This window comes from Rhea americana, unplaced genomic scaffold (assembly GCF_003343005.1).
Source record: "Rhea americana isolate MKP2758 unplaced genomic scaffold, rheAme1 scaffold_29, whole genome shotgun sequence".
Classification (NCBI taxonomy): domain Eukaryota; kingdom Metazoa; phylum Chordata; class Aves; order Rheiformes; family Rheidae; genus Rhea; species Rhea americana.
Genome location: NW_028186412.1, coordinates 3,027,129 through 3,052,085, shown reverse-complemented (window position 1 = coordinate 3,052,085; position 24,957 = coordinate 3,027,129). Strand labels below are relative to the sequence as shown.

The window sequence follows — 24,957 nt, the reverse complement described above, 5'->3', positions numbered from 1 at the left end:
TCCTAAAACAACTAGGGACATTGAAAGCAAATGCAATGAATGCAGGAGATTCGATTTACTCTGACAGGATGTCTATAAAGATCTACATTCCCAAGACAGTGATAAAATTGCTTTGCCAATCTGTGCAAATTAGGTGCTGCTAGTGAAATTGGAGCGTTTGAATCTCCTGATCAGTCATGTAACCCAAATGTCTTTCTACTGTGTAACTTCCAGCTTCTACTGCTCAACATTTTCCACTTAAATTAGAATATGAAAACGCAATATAAATACTACAGCTTTTGCCACACAAACTAATAAAGTTTAACTCAAATCTATTGTTTTCAGTAAAGAATAAAGTTATATGCTATTTCAGAAATCAAAGAACATTTAAAGTACTGTGTTCTCAAGAAGACTGAAGAACTGTAATGTTGATTTCACAGTAAAGTAACAGAAATTCACATTTTGTTTATTTTTATGTTAGCCAACATAGCCTTCTCCCCCCAAATCTAGCCACACCTGACTTCCTTTCACTAATGTATGACTATTTATGTACAGCTGTGTTTGCATTTTCTGGGCACTCTTTAATAATACCATAGAGTGCCACTCATAAGAAATAAAGTTTTAAGCAATAATTAGGTCAAGAAACTACTTTATCATTTCTTAAGAACATCTAATTCTGAGCAGTTTTCAGTGCTTTGACAAAACTTATGGCTATATTTAACAGAATTTAAAGGCAGCAGATTGAGAGTCAGGGCAGAGTAGGGTGCATGCTTTGACTTCTTAGCCATTGTGGGTTACAATGCCATTTCCAAGGGGACAATTCCACAGTTACTTTACATTGACAATTATAGGAGGCCTTTGCATATTCCTACCCCTTTCCTGAGCTGATACTACCATTTGTATGGCTGTTCACTGAGACAAATCAGAAAATTGACTGAACTGAAAGAAAGTTTCTCTGATAGCTACACTTTTATGATCTTGCACTGTCTTGAATGCAGTGCAGCCATGGAAATGTTTTGGCTACTAGACTGTGAAGAACAATGATTGGACAAATCCTGTTCTGCTGCCTTAAACAATAAGGCAATTTATTTTTATTGAAAGCTGAGAGTACTAATCTGCTGCAGGCCAATTTGCCAGTTTGCCTACCAGAGCTCTCAATCATTTTATTAAGAAACAAACATTTTGCTAAAAAAACACCACACARCTCCTTAATCCATCTTCAGCTCCAGTTTAGGCTGGTTCTACGCAGATCATCAAATGTTGTATTGAATTAGTTTCTAGAGCCATGGCACAGCATTTTCCATTGCACAGGTGCACTGCCATAYGTATAAGCACTGTGGGACTCTAACCAGGCTCTGTGCAACTGGTGCACAGCAAAAGGCAGGTATTTGAGACTGAGAATCTGAATTAACCTCTAGCTACATAAAATACAAGTACTTTCCTAGAAGCAGATGTTTCTAAGAATACAGACAATAGGCTAAAATTTGTTATTATAAGCTGTATTTAGTGCCACCAATCACAAAAGTTACTTCATTAACTGCAAAGTCTTTTAGAAGGTAGTCCAGTGAATGACAACAGCTTRTTGCCCATTGGAATAAAATATTCCTGCTAACAGTAAATTATGAACAATTTAATGTTTTCTGACAACTTACTGATTTTGAGGAGTAAGAAATCRGTTACAATTTCTGTTCATTGTGTAAAAGCAACATTAACACAGAACACAACCCAAGAGGACAAAGCAAGACTTGTTATTAATAAGAAGAGCTATCAAGTGAACAAAACAAAACAGAAGGAAGGCTACAATAATTACTTCACTAAAATCAGAGAGTTTAGATATTACTTGGGATATTAGTAAAACAAAACTTCAATCAAAAGCAAAGTTTTTAAAATGAAAACCTTTGTTGCAAGGACTCTTCATTGCATCTCTTCTCAAAGCTTTTTGCATAATGGATCTCTTCCAAATGATAAGACCCACTGCAGACTGTAATCCATATCAAATGCCAAAGAATCAAGCAAAAAAAACCCACAGGAAAATGCGGCTAAGGAATTTGCTGTGTATCACTGATTTGATTTTCCTCTTGCACCCTTTAAATGTAACTACTCAAAAATGTTTCTAGATATCAGAGGCCATATGCTCAGTGGTCAAGAAAGCCGAAACACTGACACGTGCAAATTATAATTTAGTGAAAACAAACTGCAAGTCATTTTTATCTCATTAATCTATGTTGGCTTCAGATTAATGTATGGAGGGGAAGGGGAAGAAGAGTCAAGGGACAACGCTGTTAGGGATTCGTTAATAGTAAAAGTGATCAGTGTGTACCATTTGGACCGAGATGCAAACACAAGTATATCTGGTTATGAAAAAAATAAAGTATATGAAAGGCACAGCAGTCAATCTGAAATGCACCAACATTCCTGTATACAGTCTGGATCTTTCTTTAAACCATGAAACATCTTCCTAGATCAATGCAGTACTGCACTCCAGTTCATTCCCTGGCAAAAAACCCACAAGTCAGCACAATAATGCTGAATATCATATATACATTTACACTACTAGTTCATTTTTCTAATAACGTTTAACACAGGAAAAAAAATTCAGAGTCCTCAGTAATACTACCCACTTCACTAACACCACAGAAGTTGCCTGCAGAATTTGAGAGTACTTACTTTTAATGCTGCCTTACTTGCTTTCTAGTAAGAAGAATGTTACAAATGAAAAATACCCGAACACAGAGTATGCATAAAGTGACCTAAGAAATCTTTTATTGACAAATTAATAATAATATCCTGTGAAATTAATATCTTCCCCTCTATCTCAAGATTTTTCCTAACACTGAAAAAAAATCTGCTCGACTAAGATGATGAAAGATGTCAAACATCAGCTAAAATGAACTTAAAAATACCACAGGACACTGAAATAACCTTTCAAAAAGATTAATTATTTAGCACTGAAGGTGCTTATAATTTATGCAGATAACAGCAAAGATGCAAAAAAAAAAAAAAAAAAAAAAAAAAAAAAAAAAAGATTCAGCAAGTAGGGAGCGACTGGTGATACGTCTTTGCGTATCTTATCTGGAAACTCTTCCCTGTTCATAATACCACTCTGAAGTTAATAAAAAACAAGCCTGGGGGACCACGACAGAGAATCAAAGTATTTCACTATTATTATTACTATTGATAATAATAATAATAAACACAAATCCACACATTCCAAGTATGTAGGAGTACAAAGAAAGCAGCACAGAGATAACAGAAAGGTAAATCAGAAAGCAGAACCAGGCAGAGGGGAAAGGAAGAAACAGGACRTCACCTGGCTCTACACGACAAGGACCTAATTTCATTGCTAGAGGAAAGCAGCAAATGCTGAAAGGGCAAACAYATACACAGGAGCTATGGAGTGAACTGTTGTGTAATAAGCTGACCTTAGTAGCAAGCACGCTATTATCAGCTGCGGACAAATTAAAAAACAAAAAACCCAGGAAGAACATTTCCAGCTTTAGCACAAGAAAGTAGTCTGCACAACATCTGAGAATAAYGCCATGAGTACTTCAACATTATTTGCTTCTCTTTTTCTACCGGATACTGCAAGGAATCTGTTATTCAATATCCAGCCAAGTTTGAAATTTATATAACAGCTGGCTTAAGTTGAATTTAGATTTTTTTAAAAAAAAACAATTAGATGGTGAATGTAGGTAAAGTGAAGAAGAGATGGGGAGAAAGACGGTAGGTATTTTTCCTTCAAATACCTTTGATTTATACATTTTTAGAATTATGAGAAAATATGCCCTAATTAAAGCCTTTTACAGGATTTATTACAAAAGATGAAGCTGAGCAACTGATCAATCTTTCAAGGAAGAAAGGCCTTTGAGCGTTAGAAGCACTAAACAAAGACTATGAAATCACAACATAAAGATAAAATTTGGCAGGGACACAACTTCTGCCCAGCACCAAGAAATATGATCAAGAATATCAACACAATGCTGGCACCGAATCCAGGTTACGTTGACAAACAYGTCAAGAAGGAAGAGGAAGCTGGACTAGATGCAGATGTTGGACTAGACGACCTCCGCTGATCTCTTCCAACCTACTAGATTCTATGATGAAGAAAACTTCAGAGATCCAGTTGAAAAGTTAAGGAACATTTTTCAGTATTTATCCATATAAAAGAGATGCTTCACGAGAGATGAGCTTCAAGAATTCTGATATTAGATGATCTACGTACTTTACAGAAAAAAGACCTCGACAATATCCTCCCAAAGTAGACTTAACCTTCTTAGAATTAAGAACACTGAATATTTCTTAAAGATTTTATTTTTTATCATTAAGACTACCTCCACCAGTTGGCTAGAAGTTTTGAATGTCTGTTTAAACAAATGTTAATTTGTCTGTCAAATACAAATTTATTATCATAAAAGCAGGTAATTTCTCTCAAGTTGAGGAATTTTATTCAAAAAGGAAGGAAAGGACCTGACAAGAAGAATTTGACCGAAGAAGTTTTACTTCCCTCTATAGATTTTTCCAGATTCAGTAGATTGACTAGATATCAGTTCAATCAATCTAGATTCTCTAGATTGACTGTGATGTAGATATTGGGACTTCAAAAACAGTAGCATTAGAAAGCACATGTGACTCTAAAACCTCAGAAGACCTCAAGAAGCATTCAGAGAACAATTTCCAAAATCAGTTTTCTAAATACCTTCTTCCATATGTGGCTGGTCACAACTTTCAATACAGTGACATATTAAAGTACAGAAGTAAAAATGCATTTAGATGATACTACAGGAATAATCTAGTATTATAAAACTTTGAAGTTGACACGGTTGCCCACCTTTCTATCTGTTAGATCACTCAAGCACAACTTGGCTCATTAYTGACTGCAGACTGATTCCCCGGTCAGGTGAATATACAGGCAAGTCAGGTAAGAAGCCAGTTTAAATATAACTGGAATCTTGAATGGTTACCATCCCACACAATAAAGCAAGGGAGATCACTGCATTCCTGAGTCCCTATAATTGCACTCTGCAACAGGATCCCTTGAATTTTTGCAGCTTTTTAGTGCTTTAAGCCAAAATTTCAAGTAAATATGTAATGATACCAACGATTTTTATTATTTGCTGCCTATTTATGAGTTGTCAACAGGAAGTAGACATCATTGTGAAAGAAGGAACAAAAGTAAGATTACAGCTTCAGACATACAAGAAAAYATAGAATACAATTTGGGCTAAAGCATTCAATAGGAAAAGCATCCCTTCTGAATAACCTAGTTGTGGTAGAAGAAGAGGTGATTTGAAATGGAGTGGAGGAGTGTACTTCTCTGTTTATCTCCTTGTACGTCAGCAATTCTTAACAGTTTTTCCTCCTTCTTTGTAATAGGATCTAATACTGATTGATAACAGCAACACCTGGCTAACACTCTTTAAATGAATCAAATACCTGGTTACTGATTGCATCTTAGTTAAAGTGGTTACATTTTAGAGCTGTCCTGATATTGCCAAATTGGAAAGTATTCTTCCAGAGTGCCAGTACTATTTCTAAAGTTTGAGGTTCCTATTTCTGAAGACCATCTTCTCAAGAGAACTAGTAATGTACAACTTCTGCACAACAATTTGATACACCAGTACTCATGGCAACAAATCACAAGATTTTATTATTTTTTTTTCCTCAAAGTAAAGATAGTGTATTTCTTTGAAAAACAAAGTTTAATACAAGCCAAAATAAATACTGTCCCAAGAACCAGTAGACTAAGAATACTGGTAGCAATAGGAAACAAGAAAATCTCTGAATCTATCCATAAATCCACTCTTTCAGGGATACAGTCAATATTCAATTTCTTAAGAGCCTGAAAGAAGTGTGTATTCAACTTTTTTTTATACTTTACATTTTGACCAATTGTCTTTTGCTCTGATCTTGTAAGGTTTCTAAAAATTGTTTCCTACAAAGAAGATGCATCTATGCAGGAACCTGCTAAATTTCAAAACAGAATGACTACAAGTTATATACCCTTCACAAGTATCTTGTTAGTCTAACTTCTTAAAATTTGTTACATTTCATATGCCCAAAGAAAAATCATAAATACTTTCAGCAACTTTTTATTTACTGATTTACAGTTTTCTGTACAGTATCTGATTTCCAGATATCCTTCTTTAAGATCATACCTGTTCAAACAAACTGATGATAAGAACATTCATATGAACAGCATTTAGAAGTCACAAACTACTACCTTAGATATAATGGAAGGTTTGCTTTAAATACGCTTCTTGATGACATCAGGACTGGAACAGCAGTATCCTCAAGAATGCTAAATAAGAATGTTGTTTTCAATGCAGAAAAATGTGTAATGAATTCTTCATTTGCTTTTAAATATTGATACAAAGTTGTGGTAATGCTGCGCTCTTAAAAACAAATGTTAGGGTCATGACTAGAGAAGTGGTTCAAAAACCTCTATGGCAGATCTTGTTTTTAGAACGTTTTTATGTAGCAATTTTCCTCTGCTAACCTAATTTAATGCTTTCATTTGTCTAATTATGCTGAAACATCAGTTAAGAGCCTACCTGATGTTTTGGAGAATTTGCTGTGCTGGGATTGATATTCCGCAATGCCTAAGAGTAAAAAATAAGATGGATAAAAATTACTTTAGCTGCATAGTTTGGCTGTGCAGGCTGTCTTATAAACACCATCTTGTAGTATCAAGTCCCCAAGACAAGCCAGATGAGACAGCATAAGGGAGTTGAGAGACTAAAAAAAAATAAAGAAAAGAAAAAATAAAAAATAAAAAAATAAAAGAATCACGAAACAGTGAAAACTCATAGACTTACTAAGGATGCATATTGACAGAAAAGCTTAACGGCCACAGAGAACAATATGAAGGGAACTGGCTGTCACCTCATCCAAAGTTAGTCAGGTTTCTCAATGACAACTGAGGCAAGAAGAAAATTAGAAGGCCTACCTAGAAGCATGCTAGCACAGGGTAAAACATTTGTTGGTGGATTAATAGCAAAGCAGGAATAGCAGAAGCCCAGGTGCTTAAGCAGAGAGGGAAAGTCCTGATGCCCTTTTTGCAATGTACTTTTATCTCAAGTATTATAGAAAGTATTGGGCTTTAAAGATGACCCATCTTATATCAAGAGATGCTAAAGATTCCTACAATACAGGCCTTGAGTACAAAAGGGTTAAGAGGAGCCACATTCCAGGACAGAACACTGCAGGTGATGAAGAAAGGAAAACTGTCTTTGCAGATGTTTCTTCTCCTGATACAAGGCCCATCACCCAAAGTGAAAAGGGAACAGGGTAAGACTTAAAAGTTTTTCCTCAAAGAAAAGATTAGTGCTTTTTCTGGTAGCGTCAAAAACAAAGAATATCCTAAGCTACTGGCACAGACTGTAACAACCTCTTCTAAAACATTTAGATGGAAAAACTGCAGCAGAAGATTTAAATAAAGTCAAAAAAGGAAGTCTGAGCTGGAACTGGAAATCCAGAAATCCCAATGTCCAGCCCTACACTCCGACACTTACTATAGCTATGTACTCACTAAGTACTAGAAAAATTCTAAAAGGAATAGCTTATAGCCTAATTATGAAGTTTGAAATTCCTCACCATAAGAAAACCACAGGTTCAAAATCCAGTGTAAGTGATTCAGTTGTTCCATACTCCACTCCACTAACAAACAGATGAGATTTTAGAAACAAGGTGTCTCCTCAATGCATCAGATACAAATGTGAAAAGTACTTTGGAATCCTACAGACTGTGACACATTCTAAAAGTGAAAGACTTCTCTCCACTTAAAAGGCAGAACTAAAGCAGTTGTGGGAACCAAACTTTCTGCCTTTTTGCATGACTCAGAACTCAATGAATGTGAGATATATTCTCAAGAGGAACTTCCAATCAGATCAACAGTCCATGATGTCATCCTGATAGTAAGGAAGCCTGCTCTTTGAGAGTTTTGTTAGAGAGGAATGAGGGAGGAAAGCAAAACATTTCTGTCTAGTAAGTCGGACATTTTCACTACCAAGCTGATAGCAGTAACAGAAAAAAATTTAGACTGTTTCAGATCTCAAAGCTTTTTGTACAGTCACTCATTTTTAATGCTCACAGAAACAACAACTTAGCCAAAACAAACAAACAAACAAAAAAACATAAAAAAGTAGTGGAAGTAGGTGTCTAACCTGTGGCCTCACCTGCCGAAGCAGTTCTTGATGCTTCAGTCTCAGTCTTTCCTTTTCCATCTGCAGCTGCTGGAGTCTCATCTGTTGCTGCTGATTGGAGCTATTCCCACCCATCACACCACCTTGGGGACTCTGAGGAGCCAGAGGGGGTGGCTGTTTCACTGGAGCACTTTGGCTGATTCGCTGATTCATGGCTAGGGAACCAAAACAATAAACATTTTAAAATTAAATTCAGACAAATATTTGCAAGGAAATATTATCCTTAGACAGTATATATTAAAAATTTTGTAACACATTACAAGCCATGACAATACAAAATATGCAGCTATGCAATGATATTCACAGAATGTGAAATGTTATGTTCATAATCAATGCAATCATAGAATCAGTCACAGAATCATAGGATCAGTAAGGTTGGAAGGGACCTCTGGAGATCAGCTAGTCCAAACTCCCTGCTCAGCAGGGGCACCTAGAGCATGTCAGACAGGGTTGCATCCAGGCGGGCCTTGAAGATCTCCAGAGAAGGAGACTCCACAGCCTTTCTGGGCAACCTGTTCCAGTGCTCCRTCACTCTCACAGGGAAGAAATTCCCCCTCACGGTCAGGCAGAACTTCCTGTGCTTCAATTTCTGCCCAYTGCCTCTTGTCCTGTCACATGGGACAACTGAAAAGAGTTTGTCCCTGTCCCCTTGACACCCTCCCTTCAGGTACTTGCACACATTGATCAGATCCCCCCTCAGTCTTCTCTTCCCCAGGCTGAAGAGGCCCAGCTCTCGCAGCCGTTCCTCATGGGGCAGATTGTTTAGCAGTATATGTTCGTACTTCTGAAAAGAGTCAAACTCAAAATCCAAAATGGTGGTAAAATATTTCATTTTTAATTAGAATAAGTAATTCTCTCCTCTTCTTTTTAATATACTATTCTTGACTTAGACACAAAAAATACAAATTCACTTTTCTTATTCAGGTGAATTCTTAGAACATATTGAATAACAGAACAGATCGTCTCATTTATGTCCAGCTACATTTGGTTACAGGCTACCATTCCTCAATCTGTGATGCAGGTCATGCAACAATCATTCACAGCCTTTTCACATCAAGTTTTGAGTGTGACAAAGTCCATTTACAGCATCTTGAGATGAAAAATTAGAGCTAATACAGAAATGGCAGATGAATTATACAAGTAAAAATATTACCACCAACATAAAATACACATTTTGCTGATGCTTCCCCCCCCTTCCCTATGAGGTATGCAATGTATCTTTTTGAGGGTGGAAAAAAAAGTGTCTTCCTATATAACTATATAACACATAATGAGAACCCATCTCCCCTTCTCCCATGAAAGCAAGATCTAAGCTGAATTTTGTTTTATAAGATAACGTATGACTGGGACCTAGCTACTTGACAGACCTGAGTTTTCCCTCACAAGAGACCAGTATGGTTAAAGTCAGCAGAGCCATAGAGCTCTGTAGTTGAACAGAGGGCTGAGAAAGGCTGAATACAGAAGGACGCTATTTTCAGGCGCTTTCAATTTTAGAATTAGCTCTCCATCCTGTTCTCTGGAACAGCCTAAATCTGCTAACATTTAAAATATGTTGCAAAACACATTTCCTGGCGCAGTAATGGGAGAGCGTTAGGGCTTATTTTTTTTCTGGGAATGAGAATTATGGTTTATGGGAACTAAGAGGAAAAGCAATGAGCTTCTTTTAGGATGATGAACTGTTTTGGTGTAAAGAAAACCCATCTGTTGTTTTAGCTTGAATGAATTCATCATAGAAAGGATTCCTGGGATACTAACACTTTTAATTAATGTAAAAGTCAGAAGTATTATCTTATAAAGAATCTGTATCACTCTTTTCTCTTCAACTCAACTGTGTTTTGTGTGCTCAACTAACAGCCTGTAAAGTAGAGAAGTGCCTTTCTTTTGCTCCAAGAAATTCTACATAGATTTAACCATCTCATAAAAGTAGTAAAAAGGGCTGCTGCCTCACAGTCTTGCTTCCTTTCCCTTGCCCTAACTGTTCACCAGTTCATCTTTCCACTGAGAGGTAACATATGAAGAAATACTGTATTACTTCTTGCAGTGAGAAAGGAAAGTAAAAAAACAATTCCTCACCAGAAGCAGCGACAGACTTAACTCTCCAGTGTGTGCTTTTAACCATTTCTTAGATCAAGATCAAACAAGTCAAAACTAAACTAAACATAGTCCTATTTTCACAAGTCTAGAGTAAAAATAAAATGAAGTGTCATATGGCTAAAGTACTTTGAAATAGTCTTTTATCTTTTATGTAGTTACTTGTGAGAACTTCATACATATCATTACAAATAGGATAAAACCTCCTGCAAAGGCAGGTGAACAGATGAAGTAGGAAACATAGAAAAAGGATCCCAGTGCCAAGTAGAAGCAACAAATTGAATACACAAGGGCTGGAGAGTTGACTAGAAGTCCCATGCTGACAGAGGAGGGAAAAAAAATTGTAGGAATCTGAAGGAACTGTGGATAAAGCTTACAAATCAAGCAGTTGTTCTTACAAGACATCTAATACTTCATCACCAAAACTGAACTTCAGAAAGAAAGTGATTAGGATCTATCAACCAACCAGCTTTGCAACATGAACTATGACCCCCTAGGCGAGCAACAAGAGGTAGGACAGCTTGTTCCTCTGCTGAACAGGACACAGAAGGCTTGTAAGGCTCAAGTTATCAGAAACTGCTAAGCAGAGGTTTCAACAGCACCAACAGTTGCCCTGCAAGGACATGAATAGTGAACAGGAACTCAACTGGTCAACCTCTGCTGGAAGACTGATGGCAGTCAGATTATCTACATTTACCAACTTAGGACAAAGTTGAAGATGGAGATAGGAGTGCTAAAGAAAGGCAGCCCACCTAGCAGCTCTCTCACAAGCTAGCCRCAACACTGCTGGTATCTGTTCCTTTCTGCCCTTCTGCCAAGAATCATACCAAGTCTGGAACCAGGACCAGCTCTTTCGCTTTTTGCATCCTATCCTATTTCACCTTGAAGGCAGAAGACGAGCGGGTTAGTAGGGAACAATAGAAAACAACAGACTTCTCCTGTTGTTAGCTAATGTAATTATTCTTGTAACTGAAGCAGAAGTCTGTGCTACACTTCAGAAGTTCCAGGATTCAAACTCCGCTATTAAACACGATGGAAGGTCAATTACAGTTGAAAGTAAAAGGAGACAAAGCTTAGATAATCATAACTACCTATGAAATCACCTGAGAAAAGAAAAAAAGCTCATTTAAGTTAAAAGCAAACTACCTCAGCACGCTCTCAAGCCTGTAAAAATAAAGTACCCAAAACTGAAGAATATCATTTTCTGTTTGGTTAAAAAAGCCATCTTTATAGTCTAGTCTTCAATTATATAATCATAGTTTCCAGAGCCACTGCCTCGTGCGGTTGACAGCCATGCCACATGACAGATAACCTTACACAAATTCAACAGTTCCTAACTTCAGATAAAAACATACGTGTAATATCATTACATATCATTCAACATGTTTTCCTGCATGCAATAAGCAAGTGTCACTTCACTCTCTTCCGCTAATACACAGCTCTGGAAATAATATTCCTCTCATGCCAATTTTTTCATATTTTACATATGTGTATCTTTCTGACAACCACTTGTACTATTCCTGCCCTCTCTGTTGATCACAAAATTTACTCCATTCTACTAACTTTGCAACTTTTAAGAAACAAATCATGTTTGTCTGACACTTCTGATTTTACTCTACATCCTAGATCCCTGAAATGCCTTCTAATATGCATTTTGAAACTAATGCTTCTAACCAGAAGTCCACCTAAAATACGAGCATCACAAAATATTGCAATTTTGGTGTATACTTACTATTTACCAATAGTATACGTATAGTATATATACACCAATAGTATAAATATGTAGGGGCAGTTTCATTATACAATTATACATGAATTTCTTTGGGAACTCTTCAGAAGGTGGACCTGAGATCTAGTTTCTACATTCTTATTCATGTATCTAATTAAAAGGATTTTTTTAAAGCATTTTACTATTTTGAGAATGCAAGTCCCAGAGATTTTCAATGGGCATGAATTTAAACTGGTCTCAGAACAGATCATGGAGATGTTTTTCATGAGAGGGAAATACTTTTAACTCTGATATTATACTAAAAGTTTGCAAATTAAAAGAGGACATAGCTAACTCAATTTTATTGACTTAACATACCCACATGAAGAATCAGTGGGGAGAAAAAAAAGCATCAGTAACACCGAATRATTTTTAGTTGTCCTGGCTGATTACACAAGTATGTTATCTTCAGGAGAAACAGAAAGAAAAATGCAATTTTYTATCATTCCCAACACAATATTTAATAAAGAGGAAAAACTAAGGTTATGTTTTTTTTGTTTGTTTTTTTGTTTTTTTTTTCCATCTCAATTATCCATTAGTGACTGAGGACATGWTAGCAGAAATCTGCACTCTGAGGAATATGCTTATCGGTGTGATGTTATACAAGCACATTTTGTATTTTCACAGCTCATGGTTTTGTGATGTTCCTTAAACCCACAGCTCATTTTAAATGCCTTGAGTTCAAAGGCAAAGAGCTTCATTTATCTGTTTGAGCTGGGACTTGTCAGTTTTCTGATGCGTCCTGCTCCTTACCTTCCATGGGTATGGAAAGTATTTAGAGCAGGGGCTCTGCACCCCCCAGAGCAAGCTGCAGAGACCTCCCAGGCAGGCAAGGAACAAACAAGTCTTTGTTTCTAGAAGAGGGGGATCTGAGGCAGGAGGAGGGGCAGACAAGTTAAAAAACACAGGCAACTTAAGACAATAAAAAAAGATTTTGCAGTCCTGTAACACAGCTAAGCCTCACAATCTGCAGAATACAGTCAATCGTAAGAGTTGCAATATGCTTTCTGAAAATTATTTGAGAGTCTGACGTATTCAGATGTTACATATTAGATGTTCTACTATCCAAAATCCACAGCAAAACGCTTGTTTTGTGCTGTGGCAGGTAATGAATACTTTACACTCACAGGAAAAAATTTAGACTACTGTCTACATTTTTAAGGAAGACAACAAAAGTGCTGAACAGTTACTAGTAATTGGTGTTTGAGGGAAAAGGTCAGCAGGTTGTTACAAGTCGAACAGAAAAGGCCAATTCTCTCCCCAGATCCTGGGCCAGTTTAAATCGCACCTCCGGGGGCACTGACAGCTTACGGTACCGCAGCACCTTTCCCCAGGGTGGAATTACACGCAGACTGCTGTAGCGCACCCTTAGCGATTAACAGACAAAGCTGAATGTGTGGTGTCTTTTCGTATTTATCATTTCACTCTTCAAAACTAAAACTGATGTTAATCTCCAAATGGAAGGCCATTATCTTTTATTTAAACAACAAAGTCCCAAATCTTGCTATGATCTGAGCAAATTACAATTCTTAAAAAAGCAAGAATTAGGTTTAAAGTAAATGAACGAACTGAAAAAAGGAGCACTTTTCCCTTTCAGTTTCATTTGGGCATTAGATAGCTGTTTATGCATCATTTTTAGCTATATCCAGGTTTCTGGATGATGTCGGTCTGTAGCACTGCAACAGAGACAAAAAGAAATCCTTTGCTTAAATTGAGAAGAGCTGTGAAGAAAAAAAATTAGCAGCAAGATTTAAAAGAATGAGCCTCAGAAGTAATTAAAATTTGTTCCAAATAGCTTTTTTTTTTTTTTACAGAGACTTCGTACAAGTTTGTTGTTTAATCAGGATGCAAGGTATGTTTTTGGACTGCATTCTTTAAAACATCCTGCTATATTATTTAAAGGAAATCCAAGTTGTTCTACAATAGCAGCACTTATGACGTATCAACCTCCAAACCAGCAAAATAAAGCATTCCCATTGGTTTTCGTTTTGTTTAAAGATTAATCTGGGAGTCCTGGAGTTTAGAGTGAGAGGCAAACCTGAAACACAGACTGTTCTCCAGGCTCATCTCTGCTGTGGTAAGTGTGCCTTAGTATCATAATCAGGTAAAATACAAATTCTCACACTCCCAAGTTGAACTCTTGCTTAAACAAAAAACAAAAACAAAAAACAAAAAAAATCCAATTAAAATACTAATTATTTTAAAAGCACATCCAAATTATGGCTTTATTACTTTGCATTTATCAATTATTCGTATCAAACTGAAATCAGCATTTTTCTTCTTGCTCTTCTATCTCTAAGGCCCACCATAATTAAAAACTGGAAGTTAACACAAGCAGTTCTTAGTTTGCCATTTGCTGCTATGGGAAAAAGTTAGCACTATGAACAATTGAACAGCATTTTGCTCAGTTTAGTTTCAAATGTCAAATGTTAACTTCAAGGGACAGTTTGGTGATGTTATAGAATGACAGTAATGGTCTCAAATTGTTACATCTCTGCACTTTAGGATACAATTTTTTTTCTTTTTTTTTTTTTTTTTTTTTTTTTATCTTCTTTATCAAAAGCAATTTTATGAAGCTCTTTCCCTAAATTTTTATCAGTTTCAGAACTAAACTACTTTGGTCAGCCAGAAGAGCAAATATAAACAAGCCTTATCAGTAATGTAAATAGCTGTAAGAAACTTCTCTCCAGTGCATACATATGAACCAAAACATTTTCTATTCTTTAAAATTAGTTTTAACTTTGGAAATCTAAACAATTTAAAAATACTTAAATATTTCAAAATCTACTTACAGAATAGAACTGACATATTTCTTCCTAGCAGATGATTGTAAAGGACAGATTATGAGAAGACACCTCATCCAATGCCATTTATATTTAAATACTATTAAGACAGCACAAAGTGCAAGACACTCAGCTGACCAAAATCCAGTACTTGACAGCTGAAGATCTGGCAAAACATACTTAATCTAAGTTATCTCCATTTCACATCATAGTTAAATTAGCATCCACAAGGATATTAGCTTCCAACAGTTTCATTGTTCAGTCATCACATATTACTCCCTGTGTTAACCAGGTCAAACCCCTCCCCAAACTTCTTCATAATTTTTTAAATAAAATATGAAAGTCATTACAAATAAAAAACAGGTTTAATTTCTGATTTATTCTGATTTATAGTTTGTGTATATGCATGTGTACATGCATGTGTACATGTGCATCTATTTTCTATTTCTACCACATGCCAATTTGAAATGATTAAACGAGAATTACAAAATCCAATAAAAAATGTAATTTAAAACAGCAGTACACTGTCAAGAAACAGTGCAAAATTCTGAATTAAAAAAAAATGGAAATCATTTCAAAATGACTGAACTCAAGAAAAAAAAGGACAACTGACACGTCTTTCAATTTTAATTTATATATGATCACCCACACCTACATTATTTATATATACTTAATATATACTTTAATCTATTTTTTTACATAAACACTTATGATGTATTCAAATGATGCACTTCCAATTTCCAAGGTGCATTTACAGAGACATGCAAACTACAGTGTTAGAAAATTACGGGGGTAAATGGTCCCCATAGGAGTGTAGTTTTCTTATTGTCATAGGTGTGCTAGCACAACAATGGAGATACAGGTACTTTATTCTGGCATAAAGGTCTCATTAGCAGCAATTCCCCTTTCCCATTAAAAGAACAAACAAAAGCAGCTATAAGCCCATAAAAACTTACTGCCCTCAAAAATCTTTTAATAAAAAAAGTTTTTTTATTTTATTAGCATACATTGGCAATAATCGCCATAATGTAGTTTCTAAATTTCTTGCGGGCAGACTTAATGTTTCTTCAGTGAACTCTGATCTGTAAACAGAAATAAACATATACTGCTTTCATACAAATCAACTTTTCATTTTCTGATATACAATGATGAATAACTAATAAGCATTTATTGTCACTGTTGTTTTATAGGGCAACGTCCCCTACAAAAAGGGATGCTAACCAGTGAAATTTCATCTGCCTCCGCAGATTCACAATGACCTGATTTTGACACAAGTCAGCATTTCACYGAATACTGATGCTGCTCAGTATGTACACATTCTTTGAAATACACAGCAAAATAACTGAGTCTTTTTCTCCATCCTAAGTGATCTCTGAAACTGTTCTTCTGGAAAAACAGGAACAGGGAAGTGAAAAAGTGAATAGCAACAGACCTTCCAGATAAGTCAAAACCATTTAATGATACAGCATGGAAAGAAGATACGCCACTGAGTCTGCATACCCAAAAACAACTGTAGCTTGTGTTCTCGTGTTCTGCTTTTGGGCAGAGACAGAAAATAGATCGAGAAATAATAATAAAAACCTGACAGGCCACTGTGGCAAGATAAAGCTCAAAAGCCTAACAACAGAAGTTTTCTGGACTGGTATTCCAATTCTATGATGTCCAGAAACCTGCCTTTAGTGAGGCAGGTTTAAAGAAGGGTGCTAACGACACATTAGACAGGTGAGGGATAACACCACTAAGGAATACTCTTTTAATTTTCAATACTTAAAAATTAGTAGAAGCTCCAAAAATTAAGCTTTTAAAGTGTTTCAAGTGAATTTCAAGTTTTAAGAGAAAAATGATAAATACACTTTTCAATGCATTAGAGTATTTTTGTTCTTCATAACTAAGTCTCATGCCTTTTTTTTTTTCCTTCTGACAACTTATTGCAATGGTTCTATAGTTTGTATTTTCTTTTAGTAGTTCTGAACAAGCCCTTTGCAAGCTTAAAGGTATACTGTTCTTCAATTATGAAAGAAGGAAGCAGAAAAACGATGTGCATCCTCTATGTTCTGGCTGTTATAATCACTTTTGTTCCTCTTCTCATGGGCAGTTCAAGTAAGTACTTCCCACAGAGGCTCTGTGCACCTTTCTATAATGATGTTAAACACTCTTGCCTTGCATTCCCCCTCATCCAAAATTCATACAGAACTTAATAAATATTAGCATAATCCCTAACTGAGAGTGCCAAAAATGAAGTTGTGGCAATGATTTCAATCTGAGGTCACATCTCTTGCTCCCTACCCTATTTGGCAGCTCCAACAGTGAAAAGAACAGAAAGAAAGAGACTGGACATGCGTAAGGCTAGTATGACCGCTAGTAACAAACGTATGAAACTGAAGTTTGGAATAATCTAACAAGAACTTGTTTTACTCCAGCTCCTGCAGATTTGTCCAAATACTCTAATGGAGTGCTTGCGTGAAAACTTTAAGACTCAGGTTAACTCAGTAGAGACACCGAAATGAATCACCAGTTTCTGATGTTTTCCCACTTTTTCCAAGTTCACCATCCAGCTTTGAAATTAACAAATTAAGTATCCTCAAAGGGCAAATTATTTTTACTTGTGTTTCAAGAACCATCCTACCATCTGCAAACCGAAGTAACAGTTAAAAGCCCTTAATGCTATTTGAGGCAAAAGCCAAATCTTGGAAACTTGCAGTAATAAAGTTGGATGATTCCAAACGTTTTTTAACTGATTCTAGGAAATTAAATTTTATAGAAAAAGCAGATGYTCTCCTACTTCATCAACTCCAACTACTCAGCATGCTTAGCAGATCTACTTCCCACTGAGACATCCTTTGACTATCAAGCAATACTGGGATCTGTGAAGAATGATCAATGGACAACAGCAGACAAGGGAAGGAGCTAGTAAGAGACAAAACACTCCAAAAAGCTAGCTGACTAATTCTCTTAAGGAAGTAACCTCCAAGAAATAAACCTGYGAAGGCACTGAGGAAGGCTGGACAGCATGTTTATACCAGATGCTCTGCTAGCACAAGAAATCCTGCCTTGCACAGGCCTAAGGAAGCTCCCCCAGCCCCATTCCTTTGATCCCATGTGATCTTTTATGATGGTCTGTGCTTGGCACAGGAAGATCTTCTTTTCGTATTTAGTCCTTTCCTAGATTTAAAGAATTGTCAATTCTCCTAACACAAAACTGTTCTAAAGCCACATGTATAGACTAGGAGGATCAGTATCAGAACCATGGCAAGACTTCACTGCAGTTTTAAGTGATGTAGCTGAAGACTTCGAGCCCTATTCAAATATGTTAGAACTGAGTCTGGGATAGAAGTTCTTATCTTCAGCTCGGAGCATGCAGATTTTAGACTGGCCTACTCCACTGCAGGGTATTCTGAGAGGAACCCTCATCTGATGCACCACTCTTTAAAGCCTGCTCCAAGAAAGAATTCATACCAATCTCATCCTTTTACTTTCTGTTTGAAGGCAGGAATGCAATATTCAAATAACCTTTACCAAGTAAGTGAGTAGGTGTGTTTGCCTTAAACTGATCCTCCTTTCTCCCTCTTTTCTAGCCACATTAATGAATAGCTCCCAGTACCACTGGTGGGGGGGAGGGGGGGCGCAAAAAACCCACCACCTTCTATGCACATCTACTAGAGGAAATAAAGATGAGCATGAAGCTTCCATCTGATGAACATACAGAAAAATAAGGGCCGATTCCCTAGAATGCAGAATTCAGGAAAAAAGTGAGGGGAAACAGTCTTCACACCTTCTGTTTCTGAATACTGCAACAGAAGAGTATACCTGAATGGTATCTTCAACAGCTTTACTGTTCTCAGTGGTTTTGCAGATTTGTGAAAGAGGCAGCATCAAGAAAGAAGTGAATTTCTCCTTCATTTTCAATTAACATCAATACCATTGTATTGATCAAGAACTTAGCATTACAAAGCTGCATTGCCTATTGCTTTTTTAAAGTTTTAATAGTCAAAATATAACAAAAACCAAGCCCTTATTTTAAAACACCAGGATACAAAAGGGTGTGGCAATCCTCCGAAATAAACAGGATTTTCAACCCTGGCAAAACACTGAAAGGTAAACTTCTGAGTTAYTCAAATTTATTTAGAGTCACAACACATATTTCTTGAGGATCTGTACATGATAAATAAACGTCAGGCATAGCAAGCTAGCTCTGTCAAACAGATTTTCTTCTTTTTACTGGAGTGGCTTAAGAGGGTCACAAGTGAGAAAGCAACAGAAATAAGATTTTGTATTTTCTTGGCTCAAATGATAAAAACATAAACCACAATACAATGCATACAACTTCAGATTTCAAGGAAAACCTCCTTCAAGCTCAACAGCAGCTAGCAGCTTGTCTCTATTTGCCATCACTCTAGATCAGAAGAGTCCACATGCCTTTTTTTTTTTTTCCCCTTCCTCCCCTTTCCTGCCCCTTTCAGTTACACTTGAGCTCTTTGACTGAAAAGGTCTGGAACAGATTAGAAGTCCGACCACAAAATAAAGAGCCTTGGCATTTACTCAAGCCTGTCTGGGATACACATACACAGTGGGCCCAAAAAGGGAAGCTATGCAGCAAGAAACCCTGATGCAGTCTTTTGGACATTTCTAACTTCTTTCAGTTTAACTGCAGAGCCTTAACATCTCATGGAGCTTCGGTATCTACAAGACAAGCAACTTTTACGCTTACAGATCGACGCACTATTTACAGGAGTACAAAACAGCTCTGAGAAACAAGATTCATCTCACTCATAACCTTTGTCAATTAAAGCCTTTTCCACACTCCTTTTAAATTCCAGCTGGCCTATCCAGCTCCTGTCATTCTGAACCTTAATAAGACAAAGAAAAGCAATATACATATACTGCAAGATTACTTCGGAAAATAAAATTGGCCTGCCTCTTTTCACTGCAAAAGGCAACACTGATTTTCAAAATGACTGCTTCCTTTTAAGYCTTTTCACATATTCAGTAATTGTGAAGCTGCAAATTACCCACACACTTCTCCTGCAATACACAAACAGTTCTGAAACCGGCCGGCGGGTGTCAAAGCCAACACGGACATCTGCCAAAGCTGACAATCATCAATATATATATATGCCCCACCTTTGGGCTCAAGTTGCACAGTGGTTCAACCTGTCTACAAACCAGTGAGCAGTTTATAAACAGTGTGATAATTTAGTGTTTTCCATAAGAGCAAACGGATGTTTAATGAAAGCACTTAAGCCTACAAAACAAAAACGCTGAAAATTCTAACAGCTATTTCAGAAAAACAAAATAGAATAGTGACTGTTGAGTTTTGCAGCTCTGTGTTTATATGGCATTCATGGAGTTAATGCCTCTCCCAAAAGGGGCCCACAGTTGTTGTTAGGTCAACCCCTGTAAAGCTTCAAAGGCTTTGTATCCCCTCAGCCTGACCTACTCAGTGATCTGCACACTGTTTTCATTTAGCTGCACTGAATCCAAAACTAAAGCTTGAAAACCACAATGACTTTTTTTAAACTCCTACTGTTTTTTCCATAGCTGTGGAAAAAATAACTAAAATCCAAATGAGTTGAAAATAGCAAGTTTGAGGGAAAACAGATCAAGGAAAAATTAATACATCTAATAAAATTTACACAGACAGGTCATGACTTCTTCCCAAAATAATGTAGCAATTCCACCTTAAATACATAAGAACAMTCACTTGAATGATCCAAGGAGCTCATTCAAATGTCTCTTAATGATGTTATATTCTATTGCTATTTGTATCCACAGTGGCAGTATTGTATTGCAAAGTTTGCAACTACACTTTTATTGTAGAGAAATATTGCCAGAACATTAATGTAGAAAAATGTTGCCATAAGCCTGAAGTGTAAGTTCTATTGCATTAAATATTTACATCTAGATCTTCTGATTCCTAATTTATGTGACTATTTCTATTTCCAATATGACAGTCTAATTAATATTCTTTACTCCTCAAAAGAAGATTAAAGTAGAAGTAACAGAACTAAATATTTCTCTCCATATTGTTTAAAACAAATTTTTTCATGATCATCACTGTGACAAGCTGGAATTACAAGCTGGTATGTTTCAACTATATTTAAAGAGCATAAGTCATTACTAGACAATGACMTCTTCAGGATAGCGCAAACGTAAGTAATTAATTATTTGGGAATTAAAAGGCTTTTCTTGCGTAAAATTTTGCAAGTTTAAGGGAGCTTGGACAAAATTGTCACAGACATATTGTTCCCGAATGCCACCAAGTTTAGGAATCATATGGATTGTATGGCAAAATCCAAGCTCCTAGCATTAGAACCTTTGGTGACATCTACTACTACAGGATATATGCTAATCTTTCAGAAAAAAAAAATAAATAAGATCTCTATGGTTCAAATTAAAATATATTTTAATCTTATTTAATCTTACTACAAAAAGTTTCCAAAATATGTCTGCAAAATGAAAGCTGCTAAGTGAACTGAAGCAGATCAAAAATTCTGAAGCGAGATGAACTTTTACCAAAGCGTGGGTCAAGCCTTGGGTCTAGCCAAGATGTGGTCTTGTTCTTATGGTTTATGTAGTAAATTTCTCCATCCTGGGTCATAGCTTGTTCCCATCCATCGGGGAGTGGGCCTGCAATATAGAAGGAAGGAATTCATGGCGCGCTCTTGTTTGCTCCAGTTGAAAATTGATCTAAAAAAAATTCTAACATTTTACATATATAACAGTACATGAAACAAGAGAGTTCCAAGCTCATATCTTACATTTCTGAGTTAAGGGCAAAGAAGTGGCAGGTGGGAAATCAAAGAATAGAAAGTACTTCTATCATWTTTCTTTAGGATTTGGAGTTCAATTTTGAAGAAGCTGTTAACATCCTTTTATGTACTTCTGACACTACCTTTTGCTATAGCCTTACAGTACAAAACCAGCAATAAATCAAGCCTGCCAGAATGAAACCAGCATAAAGCACCAGAAAAAAAGAGTAAGGGTAGTCTACCTTTCATGGAAAAGTTCATCTAGTGAATAGAAGCCAGTAGCAGCAAGATAACATGACAAGATTCTAAAATTATATTTTGCTCTTCCGTAAGTAASTAAAAAAATTCATGACTTGATTTCCCCTTTCCTCATACTGTAACTTGCTGTGAAAGTGTTAAAAGCYGCAACAAACAAAAACACAAACCTGAAGAGCAGGAGACAAAAAAGCRGATGGAAAAGCAAAAGTCAAAAAATAGCAGTAACAGACAGAAGGACAAAGCACTAGGAATAGCAGTGATACACCTCTATGAGCAGGAAGGCACATTCAAGGAAACCTGCGTTTAGGAAATGCTGAAGTGAGACAGGTGACAGTGTTTTGGAGTCCAGTTAATGCCTAAATACAGGGTATCGCCGGGTTTCTCTTATGTTCCAAACTGCAACTTCTGAGAAAATAACCTTCATTTGATACAGTCTGTGAACCACTCATTCTCATGTACATAAGATCATGTACATTCATCTGTATTTTGCTTAGTCTGAAAGCTATTCTCCAAGCTGAGTTCATCTCATTTCATTTGACAGGTGCTTTACAAATACATGTTTTAGATTCTTAGATCTACCATGTAGATAAGGACTTTAAAAATTATCTGAATTAGATACAGGAAAAATCTTACCCTTACTTCTTTAAACTTAAATACAATCTTAAGATGATGTATCAAGAGACCCACTACAAACATTAAGAATGTAAAAGAAATTAGAAGAGGACCTGCTCCAGGAAGCAAGTTAACCTTTCTTACTGCTCTTCCTCAGTGTAATATAATAAAACACTATTAACAGCCATCTAGCTATTAGATCTTCGACTAACAGACTGTTCTGTATAATGTAAGAAGCATTGTGTTAAGTATGCACAGTCATTAAAATCTCACACGAGATTCAGATACACACACAAAAATTCAAATAAGTGCCTGAAGCATCTAGTATATCAAAGTATGCTAATTCCCTCAGAGTTTGTTCTGAAGTCATGCTACTGTTGAAAATTTCCAATTTTAAAAGCTATTATGGGGAAAAATAGATCTGTTTGCTTAATCTCACAATATTTTCTCAAGCGAATATCAAAAAGAGTAAAATAACCATTAGACTGCATTCCAGTAATATCCCAAAGCACAATCAGAGTTTCTTACGCTAGTATTTGGCCCAAGAAGATGCCCTAAAAACTGTATTTCTAATCTATACTCTTACATTCTGGCCCAGAAAGCTATGCCTTTCTTGACCGAACTCATCACTCCATCAGTAGAGATACAAGTTTTCAAGTGAGGACAAACGGAGATCTAACGATCGGACATCTTCCAACACTCTGTACTCACAAGCTTTAAATACTGCATACAAAAGCACCCTGGTTTTTATCAGGGGCTAGTAAGCAGGATGAGCAAAAAAGGATGAAAACACATGAAAACATTTATAAATCTTAAAATATCCACAGTATGTATAACAGGACACCTACATAGAATTCAAAGTTCAAGTTCAAAGAACCTTGTATTTTGTCATCATACCCAAAAGACCAGCCAGCTAATCATACAGATGCTGTTTTATGAAACTGAGGCACTTGCCACAAATCATCTAAGTGCAGAACTCAACAAAGAAGCAAACAGGTCCCTCAGGTGTTAAGTTAACATCCTTGCCACTTAGACTATCTCACTACCATCCCCCACAGAGTCCTTCAAATTCAACATCCCTACGAGGTGAAGCTCAGTGAGAAAAATCTCTTCTGAACTCCAAAGCCAAAAGAACAGCTGGCTCCAGGAAAAACAAAACTAGCCTTGGGGTGTCAGTCCCTATGAACATCAAGTAAAGCACGTACTGGTCTAGCATGTTCCTTTGTAGTAAATAAGGACAAAATGCCTTTGAAGTAGAATGGCAGCAGTTGTTCAGTCCACCTACCCTTCGGAAGGATATTGCTTATTAGATTCAGTGATCTAAAGAGTATTAGCTTATTAGATAGATCCAAACCCGGGCAGGGTTCCATTTCTAAATAAAATACAACAGCTGCAGATAGGACACTAAAGATCTCTATGCTCACCTGGCTGCCACGATAGCAAGTCTTCCTTGGTAAGTGCCATCAACAGCTGCAGGAACAGACTTTCATCTATAGAGACTTTCAGCATTAAGTACTATGTTGCTTTCTTCCCTAGCCAGTAAACTGTTCTCATGTTTCTGCTGTTGTGCCTGCACTTTGAAACGGTAGATCCAAAACTGATTAGTGTTAGTTTTCTGAGAGGTGGCAAAATCAATGACTATCAGTCTGATTTTGTAACTGACTCTGAAAAATTCTGGTTTAGAAACTAGTAAGAGAGGAAATACGAAAGACCACAATGAAGGGTAGCAGAAACATTCACTCAAGAGCATCTAGGAAAATTCCTGTGCAATTATATGTTCCCTTTCCCAGAAGGTTCAATAGGAACAGAATTCTCAGTATTAACTTAAGTAGCTTAGATTATATAACCTGTATTGTTCCTTTCAGATCTGCACACTAAAAATGTCTATGATTACTTTAATCCACGTTATATAAGAACCACCAAACTGGGTCCAACCAAGAGTCCATCTAGCCTACCCATCAAGCTTTAAGGTCACAATAATCACCGAATATCATAAAAAATGGCAAACAGCATTTGCAGAAAGAGTGCCCCTYGGCACTCTTGTGTCCAATATGTCCAATGCCAAGAAAACATGCAATAATGCACTGTGAGCCAAGTTGACCTCACCTACCAGAGAAACCCCCAGCTGCTGAATAGACTTATTGCAAGGAGACTATTGTTGCTAAGTGTTAAGTGTGCTCTCATCAGTGCACTAGGGGTTCTTAAACCAGCAGTTACAAAAGGCCAAAAATGATAACCAAGAGCAAGAAGCTGCAAGGAGTGCTGCTGAATACACACTGGTTTCCCAAGCACCTACTTGCATTAGCAAGCATCAAGAGTAGAGAACCGCTGGACTCGAGTGAAATATTTCAACAACTGAAACGGAGAAGGAGGCTTACTTGTTCTGGGTGCACAGATACATTGCTGAGAGTCTATTGCCTATTTAGTAACTGTCAGACTCTGTACACTTATAAATAAAGTACTCAATGTCCAAACAAATTAAAAAACAACGTGGCTCTAAGTACTCTCCTAGCCTC

At 36.6% G+C, this 24,957-nt stretch overlaps 1 protein-coding gene across 1 annotated transcript in view; it reads right to left on the bottom strand.

Moving 5' to 3' along the window:
• YAP1 (Yes1 associated transcriptional regulator) overlaps positions 1-24,957 on the bottom strand; it is a 91,919-nt gene that overhangs the window by 15,357 nt on the left and 51,605 nt on the right. The window contains exons 3-5 of the mRNA XM_085309029.1: positions 21,336-21,449; positions 8,154-8,335; positions 6,531-6,578 (exon numbers count right to left, since the gene is read on the bottom strand). Coding sequence (XP_085165155.1) covers positions 6,531-6,578; positions 8,154-8,335; positions 21,336-21,449 — 344 coding nt within the window. The remainder of the gene's footprint in view (positions 1-6,530; positions 6,579-8,153; positions 8,336-21,335; positions 21,450-24,957) is intronic.